This window comes from Oryza glaberrima, chromosome 6, assembly GCF_000147395.1.
Source record: "Oryza glaberrima chromosome 6, OglaRS2, whole genome shotgun sequence".
Taxonomy (NCBI): Eukaryota; Viridiplantae; Streptophyta; class Magnoliopsida; order Poales; family Poaceae; genus Oryza; species Oryza glaberrima.
In genome coordinates this window covers 16835454-16853024 of record NC_068331.1, presented here as the reverse complement: position 1 = coordinate 16853024, position 17571 = coordinate 16835454, and the positions used below count along the sequence as shown (strand labels likewise).

The 17571-nt window shown below is 42.9% G+C and overlaps 1 protein-coding gene across 1 annotated transcript; it reads right to left on the bottom strand.

Annotated features, from left to right (window-relative positions):
* Window positions 1–1417: 1417 nt before the first annotated feature.
* On the bottom strand, window positions 1418–10674 carry LOC127776945 (uncharacterized). The gene is made up of 5 exons (XM_052303497.1): window positions 10530–10674; window positions 5577–5710; window positions 2749–2865; window positions 1731–1869; window positions 1418–1657 (listed from the first exon to the last, which is right to left on the bottom strand). Exons 1-4 carry the CDS (start codon window positions 10672–10674, stop codon window positions 1855–1857), a joined length of 411 nt encoding a protein of 136 aa, XP_052159457.1. The 3' UTR covers window positions 1418–1657; window positions 1731–1854.
* Window positions 10675–17571: the final 6897 nt, after the last annotated feature.

Sequence of the window (17571 nt, the reverse complement as noted above, 5' to 3'; positions counted from 1 at the left end):
CCCTAATGGGCCCAACCTGATACACAGCCCATTGGGCCAAAAGAGGTGACGCAACACCATGGACAAAAAACAGTCAGGAGTAAAACGATAATTGTGGCCGCTCCAGAACAGATATGGACATATGGCTAGATCCATTTGAAAGTAGACTTGATAAGCTTTCCATGAAGTACTTGCACGCTCAAATCGGAGTTCGCATGAAGTCGTGGCGGCCGTCAGAAGTTGGCGTTGTCCTGTAGTCCGAATCCACCCCGCGCGAATCCTCTCCCCTTTGGATCCTCTCCATCGTTACTGAGTAAAAGAAGAGTGCACGCGTCTCCGGGGTATAAAGAAGAGGAACATAAACTCAAGAAAGAACTCACATGATAGTTGAGTTGACGTGCACGAGCGCGGGTAATAGGACCATCAAGTCGTACTTGCAGAGACGTGGATGTATCGATGGTGTTGATGTCCTCATCATCTGCCAGATCCGGCTGGAGGGGAGACGGAGGGCTTCCGTGGCTGGCGGCAGGCTCCCGATGGGAGGTGGCGGCGGGCGCCGATATGCTTTAACTCAACCTGCTCTATGTTCATTATGCTATTGAGGTTGCTCAGCACAAATCCTATTGGTCCTTCTTATAAGAGGTGTTGGCCTGTTCATTTTATTATTGGTTGGATGGGAGTTTATTTGAAAAGTATCTTTGGTGATAAAGTGAATAAGCCACATGCCCCTTCTTTTATTCATGGTTCTCGGAAATCCATGATGGTGAACACAATGTTTAGAACCCCCAAGCGTTTCAGTCCTGACGAAGCCTTCAAATTTTTATGCAAAGATGCCAACATCCATTGGTATCCCTACAAACCAACCTTTAAATAAGCATGTTTTGCTTATCTGTTCAGTGTGGTTTGCTTCCTATTAAGCATGTTGACCTATGCCTCGCTGAACCCTATCACCCAGATCGGGTGGCTTAGCAGTTCAGACTTGATCAAGTCACTCCATATCCACCAGTAGCGAGTTTGTACAATGGAGAGAGATTTGGGGTTCCTTGCACCTATTGGATGCATCCTTTTATGCTCGGCAGAATTGGTTCTACCTCTCATTCCTAACAAGACCCATGTCGAGAGTTGTATGGTGCATTGGCTCTGGTTGTATAAGAAATTTATTGAGCCATTCACTTGAGTTTTTAATCAACTCATTCATGGTAATGTATGTGGTGGAGTGCCTCTTGAGCATAGAAAAAATCTGGCGGTGGATAGAGTCATTATTGCCCATGGGCTTTCCCGTCAAGATTTTTGTATCATACAAGTACTCCCTCCGTCCCAGAAAGAAGGGATTCCTAGAAGCCCAAGGTAGTTTTAGGACAAAGAGCAAAAGGCTAAACTACCCTCAGTACTAGTACACCCAATCATTAGGTACAAATAAAGTATTACTACTGCCACACATTAATAAAACAGGAGTAGTACTCCATACTCAAACACACAGGCAGACATAGGGCGCCAAGGTGCCAAATAATTTGAATGAAGAGTTAAGTGCCACTTCATTGGCGGGATGTAATACAAATTTAGCACACCCCACCACAACAAACCCTACAAGTTTCAAATCAGAAGTTTCCCTCCCACTTTATCACTTCATAACTCTGCAAAAACACAAGTTTCCTTCCCACTTTATCCCTTCATATCTCTGCAAAAACACATCCATGGCTTTAGATCTAAATATAGCATTAGATGATGGAGATGAACATGCTGTACCTAACCTCAATGAAGCAGTGGCTGATCAGGAGGATGACCAGGTTGGAGGTGATCTCCAGGGAGGTGCCAACCATGAGCTTCCTGGAGGTGATTTCCAGGGAGGTGCCAACCATGTGCTTCCTTTTGGTCTCAACTTGTATGCATCTGACCACCAAGGAGAAATACATCTAGGTAACCTTGTAAACATGAATAGAAAACAATTGATCTTTGTAGATATGGCTTGCATAAATCACTCTAAAATCTTTGCCATTTCTCTGTAAAAATGATCTATAACATGTGCATTGATGCAATTGCTATCTTCTTGGAACAAAATTGGTCTTTGATAAGTTTGAGAAAACAATTAGGACTTGATTTTTTTTCTTTGATATTTACCAACTCAATTCTGTCAAGAGTTGAGCATAATGAAATTCATTCCCTTCCATAATATCAGAGGTTATACTAGATTCTAGATATGCTAGATTCTGCATGGATAGTTTCCTTTATAGTACTGGTATTGACCTAAATTGTCTGTAGCTCAAGCAACATCATCTTAATATAAAGTAGGAATAAACATGAGAATTCAGAAAGCATGAGCACTGTTTTCATCTATGTGTAAAATCATGAACTGGAATAATAAGCAAACAATTTATATATATTCCTTTGTAATGTCATAATTTCAGCTAGTACTATAAAAGAAAGTTAGTTTGTACCTCCAATGTTGTACACAGAGCTCTAAACTTCAGCACGAAAGTTTGTACAGAAACAAACAACTCATTCATGTATGACCCAAATATCAGTATACCAGCAAAATAAGATAAAATCACAATCGGAAGATTTGATAAGAAATGTGTAACACATTTGGGGAAAAATAATCATGAGCACTTCCATCAGTATAACTACTACTGAGATGGATATGTCTTTGACCAATTAAACCTTTTTCATATAAAAGGACACATAATTCAACAGGACATCAAATATGGAACCATGGATCAATATAGAATAATCTGCATGGCAAAAAGTATTGTTTTTGTACATGGTACTCACATGGTATTTGTTATTGTAGACGATGCTGATGCCATGGATCAAGTTCTGCAAGTAAATGGAGGTCACAACCATAATGCCTTTCCTTTTGATCTCAACTTTGATGCCAATGAGGAAGACCTACAATACCATCCAGGTAAGCCCTTTAACCGACATGACTATCAGATTTACAAAAAGAAAGATAAAATGTGGTTTTACCCAAAGGATCATTGTAGAATAATATTATTTATCTGAAACCATGTTTTTAATTAGAAGTTAGTAATATTATATCATGCCAACTACCTACAATGGTCCAACCGTGTCATTTGGTTGTATTAGTTGCAATAACAATTCAGGATTGTAAATTAGACATTTCAGCACATAGTAAATCACAAAGAATAATGAGATTTACCAATAAATGCATTGATATCTTGTATTTACATACAATTGTCATGTCAATCGGTACACTACCACAGCAATCTGAAAGAAAGCACATAAACTAAATTGTGTCAATGTCTCTGTCCCTCTTAGATGTGATATGTATGGTTAAATCATATTACAAATAAAACCATGTGGTGAACCTAAAAAGTTATGCCATAATTTTGCAAGCATGTTGATCAATGACAATAAAATATTACAATTCTGAATTGGTACATATGACTAACCTTATAATTGCTGTTGTAGACATGCAATAGTACGGCGTGTATGCAGGTGATGTGGATGTTGTTTTCGAACAAGAGGAGTTGGTTGATTCAGATGAGGAAGATGAACATCAAAACAAAAATCTGACCAAAATGCAAAGGCAACAGATATATGCAGCATTGACTGGAAAAACTAACAATGGAATCCTGAGAAAAATGAGAAAAAATGCTACAACTAAAGTTGCAGCAATGTTTAATGTGAAAAGGGCTAGAGTGCAAGCTATTTGGCGAAGAGTGAAGCAATGCCGTGCCCAGGGAATACCAATTGATGTAATTTCTAGGAAAAAAAAGAATTGTGGTCGCAAAAAGAAAGAAATCAACCTAATAGATGTTGCTAATGTTCCCTTGCAACAAAGAGGCACTTTACGGTCATTTGCATCAGCCTCAGGTATACCAAAGAGCACACTGCATAGGATGTTGAAAGAAGGGCTGCTAAGACGTCACTCAAATACACTAAAGCCATTGTTGAAGGAAGAGAATAAACAATCAAGGCTGCGGTGGTGTCTTTCCATGTTAGATTGGCATACTTTGCCAAATCAACCCAAGTTCATTGATATGCGAAACATTGTGCACATAGATGAAAAATGGTTCAATACAACTAAAAGGACAAGAACCATTTACATGGTCCATTGGGAGGATGATCCATACAGACCTGTCCAAAACAAAAATTCTATCGATAAAGTGATGTTCTTGGCAGCAGTTGCTAGGCCCAGATACAATGAAGAAGGTATCTGCACTTTTGACGGCAAGATAGGCTTGTGGCCTTTCACCAGAAAAGTACCATAACCTCTTCATATATGCATTTTTACTTAGTGATTTGATCTGAAAATTAATTGTTAATCTAACTTCATTATTGTGCTACTTAGGAACCAGCGCAAAGGACAAGTCATAATAGACCAAGGGGGACTCTAGTCAACAAGACAATCAAGGTTGATCGAGATACCGTAAGGTCATTTCTGATTGCTAAAGTCCTACCAGCTATTATAGCAAGTTGGTCTCCAGAAGAAGCACACAACACTATATGGATTCAGCAGGATAATGCTCCCTCTCATGTCCCAGTGGATGATCCTCAATTTGCCTATGCAGTTTCCCAAACAGGGTTTGACATCCGACTCATGCATCAGCCTCCTAATTCCCCAGATATGAATGCACTAGATCTTGGGTTTTTTGCGTCTCTACAATCATTAACATATAGAAGGATATCCAAGAATATGGATGACCTAATAGATAATGTTGAGCAGGAATTTCAGGCCTATGATGACAACAAGCTAAATAGGGTGTTCCTAACATTGCAATCTTGCTTGTTAGAGGTTATGAAAGCTGATGGAGGAAATGGATACAAGATCCCTCATATGGGTAAAGAGAGTCTAGAGCGTCTAGACATTCTCCCCAATACCCTTAGTTGTGATTTTGAGCTATATGATAAGGTAACAACAGCATTAGCCAACCAAGTGCAGTAAATCATGCAATATGGGAAAGCAATATCATGGTTTCAGCTTTTGGTTAAATGTCAGGATGTATATGTGATAAGTTAAGATCAGTGTTGCGCAAGTAAATGCAACAAACCATGTAATGTGGGAAGTTTTATGATGGTTTCAGCTTTTGAAATATGTAATGTGGGAAATTTATCATGGTTTCATATTTTGGCCAGATTTCAGGTTGTATATATGACGATGTAATATCAGTATTAGGAGTAAATCATGTCATGTGGAAAGTTTATCATGCTTGAGTTTCTAGCTAAACTTCAGATTATATATATATGGCAATGTAAGATAAGCATTGCATCCATCATCGTCATATTGTTCGTAATGTTAGGAACAATATTAATTTCATTGAGCACAATAAACCATCATATTTTACAATAATTCTGCAGGATACCATTCATAAGCACTCATGTAATACCATAATTACACATGCTTCCATATACAATACCAAAAGTTTACCTACTTTCACATACTTGGTCAGGCTACTAATTATAACCACATGATCTCATGTACTACCATAATTACACATGCGTCCATATACAATACCAAAAGTCTAAGTGCTATGTTAGGCCATCATTCATAACCACCAATCCGGCACAAAAGCAACACATAATTTAAGCATTCATCTAAACTTTTTACTCTTAAAACATTCCAGAAAATTCTTTACCGATTTTTCCAAGGCATCTTCGTCTTGCATGAGTTCTTCTAGGCCACTATCATCGTATGGATCTTGCGCATATCCCCCAATGACCATGCCAACATCACATTTGGTAGGGTTGCAGCAGAGGAAGCTGGTGGCCCCTGGAGGAAAATATTATATGACTTCTTGAACATGGAGACTAGCTATACGGAGTACAGCTCAACCACACCGGGTATAATTTTTTTTTTACCCTTAGTGACTTAGTCCATCCGTCTTATGTATTTTTTTTGGTTCCAGCAGGAGAACATTTTTTCTGTAGATCCTACTCTAGGCTCTTCATCACAACCTATTTTGGTTAACAACACACCAGCATGTGAAAATTTGGTAGATAACCATGCCCTCACGCAACCTAAGAGCAGTAGGAAGCGGAAGTCTTCCAAAGGCATTTCTTCAAGTGACAAGGGAGATCCGTCAGCCAAGAGAAAGCTTCAGTTTACCAGATGCATCTAAGGGTTATGATTCCATGATTACACATATCCCTCCCACCACAATTAGCGGCCAATATCTAGCCTAGGCGTTTACTGAATGTACACATCCTGAGGACGACGATCATGAAGCCTCCACAGAATTTGGTGTAATAGGGGTGGGAAGGATGTTGTAATCTGTGCCTTTTGTCGATCATTATGTTGGTACATCAGAATTGGGTGGGGATTTTTCAAAATCTCCATATAATTTGACTCGAATATTCTCTCCGACTGTCTAGTCGAGTGATACTGCTTCCTGTAATTACCATGTCCATCCAACCATGGCTCCTTCTAACACTGTATCATCTATCACTCTTGTTCAACGTCCTTCTATGCAAGGATCATTTTCGTCATCAAAGAACTGACGTCAGCGACATAATGCTCGTCACACATGGGTTTACTTCCTGGTTGCAATTGAGGCTAGGGAGGCAAGCCGTCAACGTGAGAAAGTATACGATGATATGATGGACAAAAGGATAAGAGATAGCCGAAGAGGCCAAGATAAAAGATTTGAAGATTGGGCTACATTCATCGAAGCAACCATTTGCCGTACTATAAAGGAAATGTTCTATGTCCGACAATGACATGGGTGGCAAGCATGCTAAGCTCGTGGTGTGCTAAGCAAGAAGAACACAAGGGAGGAGAATTGACTGCATGAGCAAACTCCGCATGCAGCCGAATTCAAGGGGCATCTATGTCCTCATCAAGTAATAGTCAGCGGGTGGACAAGGAGAGGTCAATGTCATGCACACCGATGAAAATAACAGCAACAACAACATTGTCTCGTTGGCCGGTCTGGAAGAGAGCGTCAAGTGGTGCATTTGAGGTTCTTTCTTCAATGCTAGTGGGGATCACGAAAACTGTGGATAGCACCAGCGATGCATCATCTACTTCTGTACACTTAGAAAGAAAGAAAAGCCGAGAAAATTGTTGTACTGGGTCACCATCTTGTAACTCGTAGTATTTCTAGTTCTGATAATGAAGAGCATGTTAATTTGAGATATTCATCATCAGAACTTGAATAACTCAAATTAACACGCTCTTCATTATCAGAACTTGAAATACTACAAGTTACATGATGGTGACCCGGCACAACAATTTTTCGGGCATTCTTTCTTTCGAAGTGTACAAAAGAAGATGATGCATCACTGGTGCTATCGTCCGCTTTCGTGATCCCCACCAGCAATTAAGAAAGAACCTCAAATGCACCACTTTACGCTATCTTCCGGACTAGCCAACAAGACAATGTTGTTGTTGCTGCTGTTGTTTTCCTCGGTTTAGGTGACGTTAACACCTCCTCGTACACCCTGTAACCATTGCTTGATAAGGACATAGATGCCACTTGAATTCTATTGCACATGGAGTTTGCTCGTGCAACGAATTCTCCTCGCTTGTGTTCTGCTCGCTTAGCACGCACGCGCTTAGCGTGCCTGCCACAGTTCTTGCTCAACAAGCTCTTGATACTCTGGCCAGCTGGCTAGTGCCTCGGCACGCCTCATAACGATGCCAACCATGTCATTGTCGGAGGTAGAAACGCCTGACAACATTTCTTTCATATAACGATAGATGGTTGCTTCAATGAATCTAGCTCAATCTTCAAATCTTTCAACTTGGCCTCTACGGCTATCTCTAATCCTTTTGTCCATCATATAATCATACACTTTCTCACATTGACGGCTCACCTCCCTAGCCTCAATTGCAACCGGGAAGTCAACCCTAGTGTGACGAGCATTGTGTTGAAAATATTATAATAAATTTAAATATTAGCGTGCTTGCCATCCATGTCATTGTCAGACGTAGAAATGTCCGACAACATTTCTTTCATAATACGATAGATGGTTGCTTCGATGAATGTAGCCCAATCTTCAAATCTTTTAGCTTGGCCTCTTCAGCTATCTCTAATCCTTTTGTCCATCATATCATCGTATACTTTCTCAGTTGACGGCTTTCCTCCCTAGCATCAATTGCAACTGGAAAGTCAACCCTAGTGTGACGAGCATTGTGTTGAAAATATTATAATAATTTTAAATATTATATCAAATATATTTTCATTATAAATTTATCTTGAATAAAAAATATTACTATTTTTTTCTATAAACTTGGTGAAACTTGAAGCAGTTTGACTTTGACCAGTCAAAACATCTTATAACCTGAAACGGGAGAATACATGATTTTTCCTTACCTACTTAAAAAATAAAATTTGTTTAAGTTTTTTTCTTCATCTATCGTTCCCTATCTATCTCGGTTCCGATCGGCGATCAAGTGCTTCCAATTTTCATCTGCAACATCCTCCTCGCTCTGATTTCGTACGTCGCTTGCGTGCGTCCATGTCATCCCACGTTTTGCTTTTGCATGCAGTTCCTGCGGCATGCGTACAACATGCAAACAAAGGCCCAAAGACAATCATGGATTCGACAGTGCGCTCCGCTCGGCTCCAGGCTGACCCCGAGCGCGTCATGCAAGGCCTTTAGGGCCATAGGCGAACTCTGTAATATAGGCCCTTAATACTATTTTTTATTTATACTATATAATTTACAAAGCACATATGGTCTGAAGAAACACAAATAAACATTTCTAACATGGTAAATAATAAATAAAACGGTTGTAAATAACTATATATATATATATAATACTGATAGTATAATTAAATAAAATATTATAAATACCTTATTAGCAGAACATAAATATGATCAGATTGATCTTCATTAACTTTAACCTCTGCATTTACATTATGATCAAATCCTTGTTCTTGATCTTGGGTATTATTTTGTTGCACCGCAACATCCACATTGACATGTGTGAGGATCATTACCGGTAACAAAACTATTTGATTTTGAAGCTATAAAAAATTTATATATAGCACCTTTTTGCGAATCGATAAATTATTCTTCCCATTTTCTTCTGTTTCTTTTCTGAGAACCGACAAATAGGTAATACGTTCTGTATCACTTCAAAAAGTAAACTTGCAAAGTAAATTAAATTTTTAAGTAAAATTGCAAAGTAAATTAAATAGCAAGAAGGAAGAAAATTAAGCATGCAAACAAGAGAGGTCCGAAGTACATAACCTAATTTTCCTAGAAGGAATCAAGGAAGAAGTTTAGAAGGCAAACCTGCTGTACCGCTGGCTGTGCGTGCGCTGCTTGCCTGGTTGGCTTCCTACGACCCAGCCACTGCTAGAAGGGATCACCAATCACGGGAGAGGGCATCGACGCGTCGTTCGTTGATAGCTGCTGTGTCGTGGTCAAGGAGCGTCGGAGAGAAAGCGCTAGCCGCGCGGGGCCGCCGGCCGCACCGCCGCAGATCGAAGACGAACTGGCGCGGCGTGCCCTAGAGACTGGATCGCCGCATCGCTCTCCAAGGCCGCCCGCGCGCAGTTCCGCCTCTACTGAGGCTATGGGCTGAGGCCTGTAGGTGGGGGTGGGGGTGGTGATAATGATCGCACAACCGGCCTAGCTAGGCCCAGAGCTGGCCTTGGCGACATGTATATGTACAACTAGGTGATACCCCGCGCGTTGCGGCGGAGATTCTGAGTGATGAACTGAAAATTGCTTATTACGATGGTTTGTACGAATGAAAAGTGACCAATTCTTATAAAATGGGGTCACTAGAAGGTTGACGTTTCAAGTTTAATGATGATACAAAGGTGTCATAATACAATTATAAGAAAAATCAACTATCAGTATGTTAGGCCAGATGGGTTAGTGATAAAACAGTTAATATAGACAGTAGTAATTTAATGGCCAAAAAGACACAGGAATAATTGCAAACCTTGTCATTGGCATGTATTTTTCTCCAGCTCAAGTTGCTGTTTTCCATATGCTATATACATCATATCGACCTGTAAAAGTTGCGTTGTAAAATGTTATGTTCAACAAAACAAAATATGTTTAACTCTTGTAACAAATTATAAGTGATATGAAGATAGAAGGTCAACTTTGAGACATATGAATGGACTGGTGAGGTCAATTTTGTCAGGCCAATTTTGAGAACATTCGGACGACAAAAGTTTCTTCAACAAAAGTTATAAAGAAGCTAATAATCAAATAAGATGCGTTTCAGTGTTTGCATCATTGGAATGAAAAGAAATGTATTGCGGTGAAAAGGGGGGAAAATGGAGTGCATCAGTTTTCAGATGATCTCAAATCACCATTTTATCAGGGACAGGACAAATGAACTCATAATTGCTAAAAGTGGTCGAAATTTTAAAGGTAGAAAAAAATCCACTGGCATTAGGGTGAAGAGATAGTTCCTTGCAAATCCACTGGCAGTTAGAAGGTTGCTTCGAGTAGTTCTGTGTATGTATAGACACGTACTATAGTAAATTGCTGAATATTTGTGATGGCATGTTGTATTGCTATGTTGAAAAAATAAAGAAGCTTAATCTGAGCCAGCTACGAAATAAAAATTAAAGGATGAAATTATCCCAAAAAGAACTGAAGGATGACAAATTGGTTACCTATGCCGAGAGTCTGAGATATGACAGTGACTATGTTTCTGCCATCGAGCGACGACGCCGATTCACTGGAACGATTGTCCCAATTATCGATGATGAGTTGATATGAGGCAAAGTAATTCCAGCTATTGAACAGAGTTGAATCCATCCGAGTGAGAGAGCATGTGATTGATTTCAACCAATGGCAAACCAAAAGGATGATCTTGATTCCTGAACTCCAGGGACTGTGAGCGACGCTGAGTTGCTGAACCTCTGAACGGGCGTCGATTAAAGCATGATGACGGTCATTAAGATGGGCTCCTCAGTCACCTTAATCAGTTCCCTAAATTTGACGCACAGAAAACGCTCCATTTTTCTAACTCACTGCATGCTCCAACGCTAGCAATTCCTCATCGTGTCTGGGTGGACTTTGGACTGGTTGAGTTTCTATCAGGTCTATGAATCGAACAAAGATGGCACTTGATCCAACGGCTGTAAGGTGATGATAACGTGGCTTAACCTGGAGACAGCTTTATAGGAGTTATTCTTGTAGTGGGTACCAACTATATAGGAAAAATAGATTGCAGAGCTCGAACTTGCTGGCTCAACCCAATTTAACCTCTTTGTTGCCCTCGTCATGTAGAAAGTACGTAGTAACGTGACGGTCAGTATGTAGTAACACATGTGCTTTTCGTAGTAACGACGTCAAAATATAGTCACGATGGATCTAGTTTCATTAAGTATTTTTTTATGAACATTATGGTGCAAACGGATTAAAAAAATAAGATATTATGTCAGAGATATTGCTCTTTGAAGATTGGGACTTTAAAGTTTCTATATCTGCACAAGCATTACTATTATAGCATCACTGGTATTATTACATTTTATCTGTTATTGCAATTTTCATCATGTGCTATTACCAAAAGTGCAGTAACGACCTATAAATTTTAAAAGTAACATAGCATATTACTACCCATCTATGATAATATTACTACTGAATCATAGTAACAAAGGTTAGATTCCTACGGTAACATAACTGATTTGTTTCATAAAATTTGAACAATCATACGTAGCAAGCAAACAATAATCGCCAATCACATAGCGTCACAGGGTGAATTGATTAGGAGAACTATGAGATCATAGGTTCAAGTCATAAATTCATCACTTTATTTTTAGAGAAGAGAAAAAAAGAGAAGGTTTTTGTCACACCCTGAAGTTCTTCTCCCAAGCCTAAATTAAATTAATAAGTGGTCTTAAGAAATTTCATGTGTTAAAGTAAGAGAGAAACCCTAATGGAATTAAATGCAAATAATAATCGGAAATGGCATGTGGGATTTTTCTTGAGTTCTACATGTCAAAATATGCTAACAGGATTTTTAGTGGAATTTTCAGAGCCCTAAAAATAATTTTAACCAATTAAAATCGAGCACAAGCATTATTTAAATCCCTGGAAAAATCCTTTTTCCTTTTTTCTTTTCTTTTTCCTCCTTATTTCCTTTTGGGCCGCCGGCCCACTCCCCCTCCTTCTCCCGCGCGCCAGCTGGGCCGGCCTGAGGCCGAGGCCCAGCCACCCACCTCGCCCGCGCCCCTACCTCCTCTCCAGGTCACCGACAGGTGGCGCCCACCTATCGGGCCCGTCTCCCACGTCCGGCGGCGCCGCCGCACCCGCAACCGCCGCTCCCGCCCTCTCCGAGCGTGCCCACGCCCACGTCGCCCTCCCCGCGCGCGCCCCACACATCCTGCAACCGCCGCCCCACTCTCCCGCCCGCGCCCGCGCTCGAGACGACTGGGATTCGATTTTCTAATCCCGTCTCTCTCTCCTCTCCACCTTCCCCACGTCGCCGGCCGATTCCCGCACCTCCCGGCCACGATCGATCCCCTCGAGCCTATATAAAGCACCCTCGGCCCCTCCTCTCTCTTTTCCGCTTTGCAACCACTTGCTCCCGAGCTCTCCGTCCTAGCGCCGCGCACCACCCACCGCCGCCGCTCTAAGCGCCTCCGGCCACCGCTCGCCGCCGTTAGAGCCGTCGCCGAGCCTCGTCGTCGCCTCCGTCGGGTTTGCGAGCCCGAGGGCCACGCCGTCGACCCCTCCGCTGTCCGATCCCGCCGCCGGAATCCGCCTTTCACCGCACGCCGGTGAGCTCGCCATAGCCGCCGCCTTCGGCCGACGTCTCCATCCGCTGCTCTCTCTCTCCCTAATCGCTCCCATTTCGTTCCCCAGGTCGCTCCGGAGCCCGTCCCGCCATCACCCGCCGTTTTCCGCCGCTCGCCGTCGCTCGTCGTCTTCGGTGAGTCCCTCTTTTCCCCCTCTCTCTCTCCCTAGCCGCTGCCTAGCCGCTAGCGCCGCGCCGCTGTCGCTCGCCGCCGTCGGCCGTTTGCTGTCGTCGGGCCGGCTTGCGCCGCCGCCGCTTGCGCCGCGCCACCGCATGCCGTGCCGCCGCGCGCTAGGCCGCCGGGCCGGCTTAAGCCGCCCACGCGTGCGCCGCCTCCGCCGTCCGATCTACCCCCTTGTAGATCGGGGCCATCCATTCTGGCGCCCGCGTGGTGGAGTCGGTGCCACATCGGCGCCACGTGGTTGTCCTTTTCCCCGATCCCGTGGACTCGGTCCACCGTGGACCGGCGTCTTGTGCCGTTGACATGTGGGGCCCGCATGTCGGCGCCCCCCCTTTCGTTGATGTCATCCGGGGTTATTTAATACGCAATAATCCAATTAAGGTTTTTTCTTTTATAGTAAAAACACAGTGAATCTTCTAAAATTCATAGAAAATTCATCCGTGCTCCGTTTAAGCCCATTCAAGTCTCAGTAAATCAAGAAAAATGCAAAGAATCCATTAAAAATGTTTGTTCTCTGTTTCACTAGTCTTATAGCCTGTTTGTATTGTTTTCCTTGTATGTCGCATAGATTCTGGCTCTCCCGACGCTCCGATGTACTTAGAGATAGTTGTCGAGGTTCCTCCAGCCGCAGAGCAAGGCAAGTCATGCTTGTCACTTGAACATGTTGATCCCACATTGCAAATGCCTTATTGTTCTCCTTTAAATATTGCATTGTTTTATAATGATACCATGGGATGATTACCTACTGTCTCAGCCATACTATTTGTTACCTTGTTCCTTTGTTAGCTTGGGGTTATAACATGAGTAGCTGTTGGACTAGGGATTGCTTAGCCATGCTTAGCTCAACTAGCACACAATGGGGGATTTACATTAACACTTAGACTTCAGATTCTAGTATTGATGTTGGTTTAGTGCCACCGCTCCGGTGTTGGTTAACTAAAATATGCTAAATGGTTGGCTGTGGGTGCATGGTTTTGATGGTCGCGCCCATGGCAGTTAAGTACCGGTTCACGGGATGCCCTAGAAGAACTTATCGTACTTACCACAAGCTAGCGTGGGCAACGGCTGGGCTTGTAGTGTAACTTTCCTCTAGCTGACGCATCCAGGCAAGGGTGGGCGTGATGGAGCGGGATGGGCCCTGCGACGGCCTTTGTCGCTTCCGGATTCACCTAGGCACGAGAGGGGACTGCCCGCTGCCTTGCAAGGAGTGGGGTGAAACCTAAGGTGTGGTGTGTTTGGGTAGAGGAGGTTATGCGAAGGGTCCTGTCACGGTCTCTTTCCGGTATGTTGTGGTGGCATGCCGGCGGATGGAAACTTGTTGTGGGGCTGTGTCTTGTGGGTACAGTTGTACACCTCTGATCAGAGTAAAACTATTCAAATAGTCGTGCCCGCGGTTATGGGCGGTCAACCAGATTCACTGTGATTAGTCTCACCCTAGTTTAGTCTAATGGAATTGATTAGTTCAGGTGGATGGTTGGGCCTGTTGCAACATGGTGTAGCATTGGATAGTGGATGGTTAATATTGATTAATTATTACAACTGTTTTACTGCTTTCAACTACTGTTTATAAATGCTAGCTTTGTGCAAATGATCCCCTTTTAGCCTTCCTTTGGTTATATATTGCATCATACCCTCCGTTCCGGTATGACTTGCTGAGTACAGTGGGTAGTACTCAGTCTTGCTCTATCTCCCAACCCTTAGAGTTCGAGTATGCGTCCGATGGTGGTTTCTCCGAGGAGTAGGCTTCGTCCGTGCAGTCGAGGATGCCTGTGGAGTGGTGTTCCCGCTGCTATCCAAGTCCAGACTTAGCTCTAGTTATCTTTTATATTTCCGCTGCATTTATGTAAGACTTTTATAATGTTTGTAAGACGTGGATCTGTATGTCAACTTTGTCGTTTGTGTACCCTGGCCGGTCTTGGACAGGGGTTTTAATGCACATTCTGCTTGGAATTCTATTCGGGAATTTCTGGGCGTGACAGTTTTCTATCGGGAGAAAAAATGAGAGAAGGGAGAGAGAGAAAGAAAAGCGAAGATAGAGGAGGAGGGGTGCCGGGATCGCTGGAGAGGGGAGAGGAGGCGCGAGGGCGGGAAAAAAATAAGAGAAGGGAGGGAGAGAAAAAAGCGAAGAAAGGGAGGACGGGTGCCGAGATCACAAGAGAGGGGAGAGGAGGCACGAGGGTGGGAGAAAAAAATGAGAGAAGGGAGGGAGAGAAAAAAGTGAAGAAAGAGAAGGGTTCCGGGATCGCGGGAGAGGGGAGAGGAGGGCACCGGGAGGGGAGGCAGGCGCGAGTGGTGGGGCTGCGCACGTGTGGAGGTCGGGAGGGAAGTTGGGTTGGTTTGTAAGGAGGTGTGTGTGTCCATACCTCACGCATTGCAGCGAGGAAAATTTAAAACACTATAAATATTGGATGATTATATGTATTTCTATTTTATCTGTTGTTATAATAGATGATTATATGCAAAAGGATAGAGAAAAAGTTGACTAGAAATCTTGGTGAGAAAAAAAGCAAGCGTTTCTAAAAAACAAGTTGATGCTCAATTAGAAAATAGCAATGCATGGAACTATATCAGCCAAAAAGAGAGGAAAAAGATTGTCAAGAAAACTTGGTGAGATAAAAGCAAGCACACCTGGTAAACAACAACAGGTCCGCAACTGGAAGATTGTACTGACGAAACTATACTAAAAAAAAGGAAGCAAGCTGAGTATAACAATGATAGAAGACGGAGATATTTTGTGATACACGGTGAATCAAAGGACGAGTGAACTACAAATTTACATCAAAAGGATAGAGCACAATAAAAGTATACAGCTTCAAGTTGAAAAATCAGACCTTGACAATAAGTACATCGAGCGAAGATCTGTTTCCACTACAGCCAGAAGAGGCTGAAAAAGATTGGCAAAAGAAGTTGATGATATTAAGAAAGATTTTTTTTTGAACGAATCATCGAGGCCGCCAATTTCATTGAAAAGAGAAGAAGTAAACTGTACAAAAGGAAACTTTACAAAAGCAAAAACAGGGCTGCAACCCTGCCGAAAAGGCTAATTACAGTGCCAGCCAGGCAACGAGGCTTCTCGCACCCGCAAGGCTCCACGTTTTTGCTTCCTCTTTTATCTTGGATAATAGATTTGATGCCGGCAACTCCTTGTGTTGGAAAGTCCTTCGGTTTCTTTTGTTCTAGATACCCCAGGCCATTAGCAAAGTTAACGTGCGTAGTGCCTTCTTTGGTACTTCTCTTGTACTCACGATGGCCTCCCACCACTCATGTACCGTAGACGTTGCTCACCAGAGTTGAGGACTTAGGTGTCCATTGACAGTCCAATGTGCTATTTCATTCCAAATTCTCCGAGTGTATCTGCAATCCACTAGCAGGTGATGAGCCGTCTCTTGGGTCTGACGACATAGCGGGCACGTGGATCCGTTTGGCCAGCCTCTGGTTGCTAATCTATCCGAAGTCCACACTATGTTTTGGGGAATCAACCAGGCAAAGGTTTTGCACTTGTGCGGCGCCCAAGGTCTCCAAATCAGGTTGTCAAAATTTGACGATGTTGTACCAAGGATTTGTGCCTTATAGGCTGAGGAGGCTGTGTATTCGCCGTGATTGTTTAGCTTCCAAGTGATCTGGTCTTCTTGATCCATAAATTGCACACTTCGAATGGCGCTCCAAACGGCAATGACTTGGTCGATTAGCTCCGTTGTCCACCCTTCGGTTGTTGGTAGAGCAAGGTCAAGCAGCCATTGGTCCGTCTGAGCGGCCTGTTGGAGAGTCCTGCTCTTTTTTCTGGAGGCTGAGTAGACTAGTGGTGCGACATCCTTTAGTCTTCTCCCCTATAGCCAAGCCAAGTCCCAGAAACTTGTTTTCGCTCCGTCGCCAACTTGTATTGTTGTTGCAGCAGCAAACAACAGCATGTCTGTTTTATCGCAAGGCGTTTCTAACCCCACCAAAACCTTTTCCGGTGACTTCCATTCGTGGTAGAGCCATTTCAGACGAAGGGCCCTTGCAAATTTCTTGAGATTTAGGATGCCAAGCCCTCTCGAGGCAGTAGGTAGGCAGGTACGCGTCCAATTTACCTTGCACTTCCCCCAGTGACGGTTTCATTCCCAACCCACAGAAATTGCCTTCGTTGTTTGTCCAGAATTTCAAGGGATTCCTTAGATGCTTTCAAGCCCATCAGCAGGAAGATTGGTTGGGACGTAAGGACGACTTTTACCAAGGTTGATCGACCTGCGAGACCAACATGCCTCCCTCGCCATCCTTCTATATAGCTCATAGATTTGTTGAAGAGCGGCTGGAAGTCACATTTATGCAGCCTTCTGGTGGAAAGAGGGAGTCCTAGGTACTTTACTGGAAAGGAGGCTCTAGTAGCTGGTATTCCGTCCAAGATGTCATCAAGGTCCAGGCCATCACACCTGATTGGTGCTACCTGTGATTTTTGCAGATTTGTGCAAAGACCCGATACCTTGCCGAAGCGAGTCTGAAGGTCAATGAAAGCCCTTACATCGCTCTTGGTCGGGTTCATGAAGACCGCTGCATCGTCTGCGTACAAATTCCAACAATTCCAAATGGTCAATGAGAAGATGAGACTTATAAGACCAGGCCCACAAGAATAAGAAAAATGAATCCAAAATATAACTAGGTTTACTATCATGTATTCATGAGTTCTTCCTATGTGTGAGAATAAGTTTGTTTTTCCTCTCCTATTTATCCCAAAATAAATTCATTTTTTAAACTC